Here is a 12,476-nt window from a genome sequence, read left to right on the forward strand (position 1 = left end):
TTCTTCTTTTTCCTCCCCCACTCAACCCACCACGTCCTCCGTCGCCGGCCACCACCGCTGCGGGCGCCGGTCACTATTCCGGCAGCCAGTTCCGGCCTTCCTTTTTTTTTCTCTCTCCCTTACCCCCTCTCCACCTCTCTTGGTGCTCTTTTTCTTTTTTTTTTCTTTCTCCCTCCCCCCTCCCCTCTTTCCCTCTGCCTTTCCCCACCACCTTCCCCCTCCCGCAGCTTGGGGAGAAGAAAAATTGCAAAAAAAATAAAAAATAAAAAAGGTTCTGCCCACGCTAACTGGCACCAGCAGTAACGACGAGAAGGGTTCTCGAGAATTTGTAGTCAAGAAGCCAAGAGCCCTCCTGTCTTTGGACCTGAATCTTCCGGCCGCCCCAGACCAACCTGAATCTTCCGGCTGCCTTCCTGTTCGATTGCGGGCAGAGGGAGAGGGAGGGGGAGCTTTTGCAGGGGTGGGGGAGGGGGGTTGCGGGCAGAGGAGAGCGACGGGCGTGGGCGATGACTTTTGCAGGGGTGCGCGGATTTAACTTTTGTATGGGGGGGTGGCGGGGGAAGGGGGAAGGGAGGAGTGAGGCGGTGCGGGGGAGGGAGTTTCGGAAAAGGACAGGGAGGAGGAAGGGCAGGGGGTAGGTTGGCAGAGAAAGGGCAGGGGGTGGCCGGAGGGAAAGGCCAGGGGGGTGGCGGGGGAAGGGGGTCGCGGTGACAGAGGGGGAAGGGGCACAGGGGGTGGCGGGGGGAGGGGGTCACGGTGGCAGAGGGGAGGTGGCGGGAGGAAAAGGGGAAAGGGAGGAGAGGGGTGGCGGGCGTGAGTGCTACTGGGAGGTAACGGGGAGGAAAGAAAGAAAGAAGAAGAAGAAAAAGGAAGAAGAAGTAGAAGAGAGGAAAGAAAAGAAAAAGGAAAGAAAGAAAAGAAAAAGAAAGAGAACGAAAAAAAAAAGAAAAGGAAAAAAAAGTTTTTCACTCTACAAAAATTTCTACAAAATTTTGCACCTTACAAAAAAAATTTTCACCTTATAAAAACTTCTACAAAATTTTTTCAAAAACTTCTACAGTGCACTACAGTAAAGTTTTAGACAAACTCACAAAAAACTCAGGTTCCAAACAGGCCCATATTCCAAACAGGCCCTTAGTTAGGTATCAATCTGGAGTGAATAATCGAAATCCTTTATTTATCCAAAGTGAAAGAGATTTTTTTTTAGAGTAAATCTTATCTACACTGACAGTGTATACACTATCACGGTTGGATGCATGGCACATGAGCAAAATTTGGAATTTAAATTTAAATTCAAGTGAGTTGTCATGCATCTAATGATGATGGTGTACACACTGTCAGTGTATAAAAAATTAATCTTTTTTTTATCCAAAAAAGTTTAAGAAAAAGATGAGACTCCTTTCATTCTAAAGTCAGGGCATATACCACTAACACATTAAGCGACTTATAATATGAAATGCGGCTGCTCATTATCTCTGGCCAAATGGCTATTAATATGAAAATGTAGAATAACTTGGTGCCAGCAATCGATTTGTAACGCCGCCTCCTCGAATGATTTGTATGAATGAATGAAGGGATGTTTTCTTTTCAATTTCAATATATATATATATATTTATGTATGTATATTTGAACTTAATTCAAGCACGTGGTACGAAGGAACATCAAAGCGGACTGCAAATGACAACTCAATAACCTTTGATCAAATCAATAAAAGAGGCTACAAAGCCGGTTTTGCTTTGTTTGGCAAACGGTTCAAAGATCGTTAGCAGTAGAGAAAACGGCCGAGACAAAGAGACGTTGGCAACTACTTAACGGAGGAGTTTGTAAGAGAAACAGAGAGATAGAGAGGGATTGTGACAAAGAAGCATGAGCTGGACCGGACCCATGAACAAACGGAGACCGTCAGTTTAATGCTGAAAACTATGGCCATGTTTGTTTGCTTCAGAGGTTTCAAGGAAAATAGGTATGTTATAGACAAACGTCACATGCAAAGATGTTAGAACTAAATATTTTTAGAAAACATCACATGCAAAGTCATGCAATGTCCTTATTATTCAAAAAAAAAACTTTTTATTATTGATGGACCATAGCCCACAAGGCCACAAATACTTTGGTAGGCAGAAGAATGCTCAACAAACACTCTTCAGACTGACCAAGCTTTTTGTATCTCTCTGTCTCTCAGTGTTCATTTAAGTTGCTTAACTGCCAATTTGCTGAAGAAGGTATTGATTTCAATATTGCTGTTCTGGCTTATACTCCATTGTTTATGCGCATTGCATTTGGGTACGTTTGAAGGCAGACTTCAATGAGGAGGTTAGATCATAATTACTCAAACTTAAATGCATGCCACTACCCACTTATCATCATGTCTGTATGTCTGCATCAGAACAAAAGATTTACAGTCAAAGAGAATGGATCCATGCTCATTTCCTATATTTCTCCAGACCAGAGATTCCAAGAATACAACATGAGTCCCAACTCACCACAGAAAACAGACTCTTGAAAAAGAGTCCTGAGAGAAACAGTTGATTTGGTCAAACAGATTTGGAGTCTGCTGTTGAAAAGTACAAGGGCCATGAAGGAAGTTCAACTTTGAAAGTAAAGTGGAAGAGAGGACGAGAAGATGCCGCCGTAGTAAGAAAAAGAACCTTCACAAGGCATGTAATTTTAATCCAAAATATACAAGAATTCCACAGGGCATTTGCCTGAAAACTAAATCCTTATCCGGGAAGTATATTCCCCTCTCATCCTTTCGGATTTCTAAATATAGTGCATGAACATTATTATGTAACAAGACACAGAATGCACTGCTCACTATTTTGACTCTCGACTAAATTTCGTGTTCGATATTTTTTTTTTTTTTTTGGACGAATTCTTCTTACAAAAGAATATACCAAGAAACAAAAGAATCCAAAAACACAAATGATAGAACTGAAAAACAAAACCTAAGCTCTAGTCATGAACATCACCATTTTCGTAATGGCTTCCCCTCCTATTCAGGGCGATCACTTCTATCGGTTTTCTAGCAGAAACTTGCTCTTATCAACTGCCCATTTGATATCAGGCTCCCACTGGTCGAGGAAAGACAAGCGGCACCATTCTCATGCAGCAAACTGCCCAACACATCTTCTATTTCCATGATCAACTACCTTCAGCATCCAGTAATGTTTGATTGATTTCATACTGGATTTATTTGAAGCATTTCATCTAGTCAACCTGCTCCCCTATCAAGTCCAATCCAACTAGGAGAAATGACACCCCCTGGAAGAGCAGGAAGTAGAAATGGATACCCTGGGCTGACAATAGACTCCTCACTGAAGCTGTCAAAAGAAGAAAGGCTAACGCCAGTTCTTTTGTATATATTCTGTTGTGCTTCTTCTTCTTCCGAGCCTTCTGCTCTTGCTGTTTAATTTCCTCTCTCATTTCATCTAAATCAGGCACCGATGCTCCCCTTTGGTGCTTTAACTCTTTCTCAACCAAAGAGACGAGATCTCCCTCAGACGATCGTCCCGATTTCTTGGTAACAACCCATTCGTATGCACTTCCAAGTTGGAATAGCCCGGAGATCATTGCATTAAACTTGGTAACGGACATAGTATTCTCAAACAGAAGATACGGTACAATGAAAGGGAATGACTTTGGAGCTGGAAGTATATTGAGAAATGACATGGTGGCTGGGACGTAACAGACAACCCACGATGGAAGTGTAGCCTCCGGTATGAACATTGTCATGGGGAGAATAATACAGAACAAGGTGAATGAATAAAATGGAAGTATCAACTTTCTCAAAAGGAAGAAGAGGAAAATCATGTTGAATTTCTTCCAAAAGCTTATCTGCACCATCCCAAATTATAAGAAGATGAGTGTCGGTCAGCACGCCAAGTCCAAGTCAGTTATTCGGTTAAGTTGAGCAGGATACAATACAAACAGAAATCTAAAAGTTTCACAAGCAGATAAAAAGGAAATACCTTAGCTTTAATGACATCTGGCAAGCAGAGACGAAACAGCTGCATGGGACCAGAATGCCATCTATGCTGCTGTTTCCTATAAGCTTCATAAGACTCCGGTAGCTCACATTGGCACTGAGAATTTCACAGAAAAAAACTCTGTTTAGTTCACAAACAAATGCATACTTAGCACGTCTGAGAATTAATTAGCTAGTAGTAGTACAATACCTCAACATCATTAAGGAAGATAAATTTCCACCCATGGAGATGAGCTCGGACGGCAATGTCCATGTCCTCCACGGTAGTCCTCTCCAACCACCCACCTGATTCTTCCAATGCCTTAATCCTCCATACACCGGCAGTGCCATTAAACCCAAAGAAATTTAGGAAAATTCCATTAACCTGCTGCTCCACTTCAAAATGAAAAGCCAAATTAACGTTCTGCAACCTCGTAAGCAGATTTTCATCCTTGTTTACAAAAGACCACCTTGCCTGAACCAACCCTAGTTCCTCATTATCCTACAATTGAACATAAAACAAGGAGATGTTGGAAATGTCGATAAAATCCAATAACTGGCTACATATTTGCATGTATCTTGACGCTCGCAAACAAACAAAAGGTGGATAACAGGAGGGGACACATAAATACGCTGCTTATGTAATCAACTAAAAATAAAATTCCCTTTGCAGTCTAATTTAACTCAGAAAAAAACAACCATAACTTAATACAGAAAGTGATGCTGGATACCTTGAAATGGGGCACCGTTCTTTTAAGAAAATCCGGGTACGGCTGGAAATCGGCATCAAAAATAGCAACAAATTCATAATCTTTAACATAGCTGCAATTCATTGCAGACTTGAGGTTGCCAGCCTTGTACCCTTCCCTAATTACTCTATGCCTGTAAACAATGTTAGCACCTTCTTGCTGCCACTTCTGCACCTCTTCCTTAATTAAGGACACCGTCATCGGATCATCCGAATCATCAAGAATTTGGATCAAAATTTTCGACTTAGGCCAGTCCAAGTTGCATACAGCAGCAATAGATTGTTGATAAACCTATTACAATCACCAAAAAATATCAACCCCAACATTAGAAATTCTCCCACTAAGACAAACAGTAAAAACCCATTAATCTCCGACGGAACGGGAAAAAAATCAAGTGAATTTTCAAATACGTAACAATTTACCTCCTTCTCATTGCACATGGGGATCTGAACTAAAACCATGGGAAAGTAGCCACCACCATCACCAGACTCCAGATCCACAGAGTCCTCTTTGGCAGTTGGTTTGATCCCTTTTAAACGGATCCACAGACACCCCAAACAAAGCACTAACCTATCCACACTCTGGATAAGGAAGAGCAGTATACAGGCATTTGTCAACAGCTGGAGAGGGGGGGCTAAATAGTCCACCCTAATCAACACCCACTTCGAGTAAATTGAATCAAATAGATCCTTAACAGATAACGGGTTGGTCAATGTATATAGATACTGTAATTGAAGATCTGGCGCACCAAAGTGCCAACCTTTAGCATAAGCAGCCATCTCAAACCCGAGTAGAAGTATAGATAACCAAAGAAAAACCTTTATACAAGTGTAAAACCTTGATTTAACTCTGGGATTCTCGGATGCTATAGTGTCGGTGGTGTCAGTCCGGCCGGAGGCAACGCGGCGGCGGACGACGGAAGCAAGGCTGACCAATGCCGAAGCTATGGATGTTAAACAACCAGCTGCCTTGTGGGCTTTAAGCAGCAGGACCCAAGTTAGCTGCTTTGCATTCTTGTTCCTACCGCCCTTTTCCAGCCTCCTCTGCTGGCGCATTGAAGATAAATCATCATCTTCAGGGTAAAGAAAATCATCCTCAGATGGACCTTCTAGCTCCACCATGGACCAGTTATTAGGATTCTCCATTTTCACCACAACAGGTGTTCCTCTGTGGCTTTCCTTTCCCCACCAGTCAAATGATGGTGCCATCGTTGGGCTGATGGAAACTTTCACCTCAAAGATTCAAACTTTGTTGATAAAGATTGCAACTTTAATGGAAATCAGGCCTCTAAATAGAGGTCTAAAGAACAGCTTAAGACGACTAAACTTCGAAGTGGGATTTTTTTTTTCCTTCTTCCAAGCTGAGCGTGGGAAGTGTTGTTGTTTGCTAGCACTCGCTGCCACTAGACTTTCCCATTTTGAAAAGGGACAATGAAGAACAAGCAAAAAAGAGAAGAGAAGGGAGGGACGCGTGGGCTGAGTGGAAGCAGCTAGGCGTCTCTAAAACAAAGGGGCATTTAGATGATGATGCTTATAATGGGTTGGGATGAGAGATTTGAAAAATGTAGAGCTTCAAGAACAGATGAGAGGGAGGGGGTAGGGGATGTGTTGAGCGGGTTTATGGGGTTGAGGAGGGGTAGGGGAGGGGTTGGGGGGTTTAGCGGGCAGGTTATGACTGGGAGGGAGGGATGGACGAGTAGTACAAATAAGCCAACTCCACAATCAATTACAGCTTGCAAATTGAAATACTTCACAAACAAATTGTGTTAATGACCAAACGGGGAGAGAGGGAGATAGAGAGAGAGAGATTGAAAAGGATGTTGTGAGAGACGGACAGAGAGAAAGGATATGGCAACAGCTCAACACGTCTTTGATTTTGATTCCAGCCCTCTAAAGAGAGGAGAAACAAATATCAAAACCCCAAACAAAAAAAAAGCAACCAACGCAAAATTGATAGCACGTTCTGGGTCAATTCCAAATATCACCACCACCACCTCTGCGTTTCTAACCCTACTCGACGGCCCGTTTTCACTTTCACAGTCAACAAAATCACCAGAAATTTGGTTACTTTTTTTTTTTTGGGGGTTTAAAAAGGTATTGGGGAAAAAGAATTAAGGGATTTGAAGGGTCAATCAAAAGAAGAATTCCAATAACGAAAACAAAAGAGATCAGTTAAAAGGGACAAAAGAAACAAAGCGCTCCGACAAAAACTTGTGGGCACTCGTTTTTCTTGAATGGTTTTCTTTTTCCTTCTTCCACCCACTACCTTTTTTTCTTGTGTATTTTTTTTTATCTCAGTTGTATATACAGAAAAAGTTAAAAGAACAGAAAAATATACATGTATAACGGGGATGCCCTAGACCTCCAACAGAATCCTGTAAAGGAAGAAGGAGAAGAAAATGGAATTAAGGGATGCTTTGACCTGCATGACAATAATAATTTAACAGAGGTAATTTAACAAGGAAAGAACAAAGAGAGCAATGCAAGGATTTGTTAACATTAACAAATATAGACATGTGACATATTTAGCATGGGAACACAAGAAATATGGAAGAATTGACCAAGGATTTTAGCACAAAGTAAATTCCAAAAATTAAGGAACACATGAAACTTCAATTCACCTTCTTCTTCTTCCCCTTCCGGGGTTGGTTGATTATTTCTGTGTACACATGAAATCAATGAAGGGCAACAATGAATCACAAGTGCTTACCTTTTTCTGAATATGGATGGCCTTAAAATTGTATGTATTTTCTTCTTTTCTCAGACACGGCAACAATGCAGGGGATTTGATTAAGAACCCATCTGAGCACATGTGCTGTAAAATGTTTATACGAAGAAAAAGGGAAACAGACTATTGTTGTAAGCTTTTTCTTATTTTTATGTTCCATTTTAAACGGAAGTTGGGCTTTTAGCTTATATTCCATTTACAGTTTACACCCTTTAGGGTCTTTTTCTTTTTTGTCAAAAACCCTTTAGGGTCTTTTAATTTAGGTCATGTTTGGATTGTATTTTTCTGAATTTTTTGTAGAAAAATTACTGTAGCGATTTGATATATGTAAGATAAAAAGGTGATTAAAAAATATATTTATGAAAAACGTAACAATTTTTCTTTGAAAAATTGCTTTTCTTTTTATGCACTTTCGAGTTTTTGAGATGGGAGAAATTCCTGGCAGTCTTCTGCTGACCAGGTCGACCAGGGTACAAGGTTTTGTCACATATTTAATGTAAGGATATCTATTCGACGGGGGATTTGGATAGTGATTTTTTTCTCAAATATTATTTTGCTTGTGTCATAATTATAATTTTCAATCAATTTGTTATCTTTCCAATAATATTTTCATCACAAGCTCAAAATCTTTCACTTACATTAAAAAAAAAAAGAACTAAATAATATTTTCTTCTCGATAAATTTTATCCCTAACTAATTACTCGGAAAGTCTAATAGTTGGTCTCTGACTAATGAAAATGCTTCAAATGAGATTATTGTGAAATCAATTAACTCCACATCAAATACAATCCAAATAAGAATGTGAGATCCTTATTTGTCTAATTGTCAGTAGCATTACAGATTAGTCAAAGACCAATTACTGGCTTGCTGCGTACTTGCTTCAAACCTGATATGTACTTGCTTCACACCATAATAATAAAATTTCTCACCTCTCCTATAATAAATAAAGACAAAGTCCAAACAGGCCTCTAAGTATTTTGTTTTTCCTTTTGGTCATATGCTAATTGCTAAAGAGCAGGGGTGTTGGCTGGTGTTTTTGACTGGACTGCGTCATTTGCGCTTCGCCAAAGACGCCACACAAATTAAAACTTGTCGCTTAGTAAACGAGATAACCTGTTATACACTAGTAGTATTTACTACTGCTACTTCTATTGGGTATGAACTCATTATGGCAATTTTGCTGTCAAATGAGAAAAAGGTGTAGGCCGTACACAAATAGATTTGTGTAATGGTCAGCTATGTTTATGTCATCTCTAATTCAATTGGGTATCCAAAGAACTGAAAAAGTTGCTTGAGAACAAATCAGAAATGGAGGCCATTTTTCCACGTCTTTTTGCTGTTGAAGCCGTCTCCCCCCAACATCCAAAACGAGAAGAGTACTTTCACAATTGGGCATCGAGGAATAAAGCGAGTCATGAACGAAATGGAAACATGCTTTGACCACAGCTGTGCAGAATACCGATAACGCATATTCCAGCTTACCAGTTTGTTGCTCATAGTACGTATCTAAGAAAGGAATGAATGGTTTTTCTTTTCTTTTCTTTTCTTTTCGTCTGTCTAATGGAATGAATGGTATCCATGGATACTCGTTGAAATATATTTCAAATGTTATATTTTTTAAAATTTTAAGATCAAATAGGAAAAACAAATAAATAAAAGATATGATAAGTAAGATTAAATAAAAAAAGTATACAAATACAAGAAAGGATTTGCATGTGTATATATATATGATAGGTGAAATAAATTTTAAATGCATTAACGAGTACCCATTAGAAAATCCCTTTTTTCCCACTTGAGAGTTGAGACACTCAAGAAAGGAAGTTTGAATATGTTCTTTGCGGGAAAGAACTTATTCAATCTATTTAAGACACTAATCAAAATCAACCATTTGAATTAGAATTTTTCTACGAGCATTCGTTAACACACTTACATTCTATCAAATCTATCATGTATATACACGTACTAATAATTACTACTTTCTCTTGTATTTATACACTTTTCATAATTAATTTCCTTACATTTATATGTTTTTATTAATTAATCTTATATTTCTAAAAGTTTAACACCTGAAATACATCTTAACGAGTAAATTTTCTAGTTCCATTTATGACTTATAGGAAGTTCCAGGGAAGTACTTAAAGGAGCTATTTTACTAATAAATACTTCTCCTGCTGATAAATTAGGAACTTTTTTTATTAATAAACACTCCTCCTTTGCATACGTAATAAATAAAAAAGAACATAAAAAAATCTCCTCTCCCACTTCAAAGAGAAAATTACAAAATAATTGTTAGTAAGTAGAAATTCCATTGGCAGTGGATTAAGCATCTCGAATTTGGTTGCAAAGAGCTTTCATTCTATTTGACAAATGAATCTGAATTTTGTACCAAAAAAAATGAAACTGTCAATAAAAAATAGCTAAGTTATCCCAAATAATGTTTCTTTTGTATCATAAATACATTTTCAACTCATTTTTTTATATTTTTAATCATATTTTTATCTCATATATATTACATCATAAAAAGTGCTAAAGTAATTATTTTAAATAATATCTCAAATAATACTCCATCCACGAGCACTCGGATCAAATAGAAAAGTAACTAGAGGATTTAATTAGTGAGCAAAAGGAATAAATACTCGGAGAGTTTGGTTTAAATTGACCTAAAAAAGGTATTACAAGATTGTATACGTGTCAGACACGGTGCAAGCTGTGGGTCTGTGCGCTTTTCCTGTCTCCCACGACAAATTCAATTAATGATTAGATGCAGCTGAATGGTCGATAATAGCCTCAACTCTAATCCCAATCACCGACAAATTTCTAGTCAGAATGGGGCGTATATCGCAATGTCCAATTTGGGAAAATCAACGATGCTAAAGCTAAAAACTCTTTAAAAAGGCCTAGAGGATAAGGTTAAATTATTAAGAACTGAAAATGAATACTGACCACTCACCCAATCAGCTTTTAACATATCATCTGTTTGGATAGTAAATTATTAGAGATAATTTTGTGAAAAAATATGTAGCTTTTTTTATGTAATATATGGGAGATAAAAAAGTGATTGAAAAATATGTTAATGATGCAAGTAAATCAGTACGTGTAAATAAGGTGGAAATAATGTGTAATTCAAACATATAAAATTTTTCTTAAAAAAAACCTATCCATCATTAAAATCTAGTAATTTATTAGGGCTCATACTTTTTTTTTGGGATCAAATATCGGGACTCATACTTGGGTACACCCGATTTTCATATATGTAAAAACATAAATTGTGCAATACCATCTCATTATGTGATGTGGCATAATATGTGCTATTGAATATTTTAAAACTCGATTTACCTAGATTTTGACCATTTATTGGAACTTTCCACGAGTGTAGTTTGCTGTCGTGCAGTGGAGATGCGTAGTCAATTTTGCAACAACACATGTCCCTCAGCTTGATTGGCTGCGCACTCAAATTATAAGGAACATTAGTATGGAGAAGTTTCACCAAAACTTCCTGTTTGAATTATTATTTTTAAGATTTTTTAAAACAGTATATTATATTAATTTGATATGTATGACATAAAAAATATGTTCATGAAAAAATTTAAAAAAAATTTAATAAAAAATTATAATTCAAACAAGACCCTACCCATTTGTCAAATCACCGGCGATCAGAAGTTTGTGTAAGTTGACTTCGGCAACCAATGGGTCAACGTTTGCAAGAGGTTAGCAAAAGCGTGTTATTACGAGTAAGGGCTCTCGTCATTTGGCACAGTACAATGTATGATTCAATTGAGATTGATTTGAAACTCAATTGATAAAATTAGGTGTGGATTATAACTTTTTATGCTCTAAATTTTCTTTTTTTTTTAACTATATCATTTAATGTCTGTAGGCCTTGTTCTCAATTGCTTCCATTTGTGTGAAAGTTGATTTTAAACAATCAAAATAAAAATACCAAAATAGATGTTTCTAATCTTCAGTTTTTTTAGGGTCAAAAAAATTTTAAATCAAATTATAAAAAGCAGTTAAGAACACAATAAAATAATTTTTTCGAAATCAAAATCTAAAACCAAGTCTTGAAAATTAGTTGAGAACAGGTTCTCGTCATGGTGTCTATATCTTTCTCTATGCACCGTTTATATGTTTGTGTAATCGAAACTTTGAAAATTAGTTGAGAACAGGTTCTCGTCATGGTGTCTATATCTTTCTCTATGCACCGTTTATATGTTTGTGTAATCGAAACAGTAATATCTTTTCTTTTATAGTGTAAGTGAGAGGTCCCTATACGCCCCCACGGTTTGCTCGGGCGGTCCTTGTAGCTCCATTGAGTGAGAAGGGCCTGGGTTCGATTCCGAGCTCGGGCAGCCGGGGTAAATTCCTGATGATTCGGTGGGGCCCGCTCTCTCAGGCGCAGTGGGATTAGTTGGGGTTAATGGCGGTGTCAGGTATCCAGTCCCAGACCGCTACCCCCAGATACCCCTGTGTTGACAACAAAAAAAAAAAAAAAAAAAAAGTGAGAGGTCCCTATACTCCCTTCTCCTACATCGTCCAATCCATCTCTTCCCGTCTTTCAAAACAGTAATATCTTACTTGCATTAAAAATATAATTTTTAATTAGATATGTCAATGGGTAGGATGTGGATTGGATTCATTTGATTCAAATCCAACTAATTAATTTTAATTAGACCTAGATTTAGACCCAAAAAGAACTACTATGAAGTTGAATGCAATCCAGATCCAGAGCCAAACTCTCATGGATTTAGGGATCTAATGAATATCCATTATATTTTTCTAAACATACTAAAATAAAAATATATTTAAAATATATAGAGTCCAAAAATAATATAAATACTATCCAATTTTTATTTTCAAATAATAAAATTAATATTCAAGAAGTTGAATGCAATATTATGAACTAAAAAAAAAAGAACTATTATCGACTACTTCTATTTATTTTCAAAATTTCAACTGTATCCAATCTTTTGTTTGTTTGTCTTTACTTTTTCTCATTTTCTTGAAAATTTTTGTACTAATTACAATGACAATTATGA

At 37.6% G+C, this 12,476-nt stretch overlaps 1 protein-coding gene across 1 annotated transcript; it reads right to left on the bottom strand.

The window, feature by feature from the left end:
- Nucleotides 1–2,632: 2,632 nt before the first annotated feature.
- On the bottom strand, nt 2,633–6,341 carry LOC113748916 (probable xyloglucan glycosyltransferase 12). Its single transcript, XM_027292515.1, has 5 exons — nt 5,136–6,341; nt 4,696–5,004; nt 4,176–4,466; nt 3,969–4,082; nt 2,633–3,834 (listed from the first exon to the last, which is right to left on the bottom strand). The coding sequence occupies exons 1-5, from the start codon at nt 5,919–5,921 to the stop codon at nt 3,208–3,210; spliced, it is 2,127 nt and encodes a 708-aa protein (XP_027148316.1). The 5' UTR covers nt 5,922–6,341; the 3' UTR covers nt 2,633–3,207.
- Nucleotides 6,342–12,476: the final 6,135 nt, after the last annotated feature.

The sequence above is a fragment of the Coffea eugenioides genome, chromosome 10 (assembly GCF_003713205.1).
Source record: "Coffea eugenioides isolate CCC68of chromosome 10, Ceug_1.0, whole genome shotgun sequence".
Lineage (NCBI taxonomy): Eukaryota > Viridiplantae > Streptophyta > Magnoliopsida > Gentianales > Rubiaceae > Coffea > Coffea eugenioides.

Coding starts and splice junctions, on each gene's coding strand:
- LOC113748916 (XM_027292515.1), bottom strand. CDS start 5,921: ATGGCACCATCATTTGACTGGTGGGGAAAGGAAAGCCACAGAGGAACA. Junction 4,083..4,175: donor TCTTCCTTAATGATGTTGAG/GTATTGTACTAC, acceptor TGAAATTCTCAG/TGCCAATGTGAGCTACCGGA. Junction 3,835..3,968: donor CAGATGTCATTAAAGCTAAG/GTATTTCCTTTT, acceptor GGGATGGTGCAG/ATAAGCTTTTGGAAGAAATT.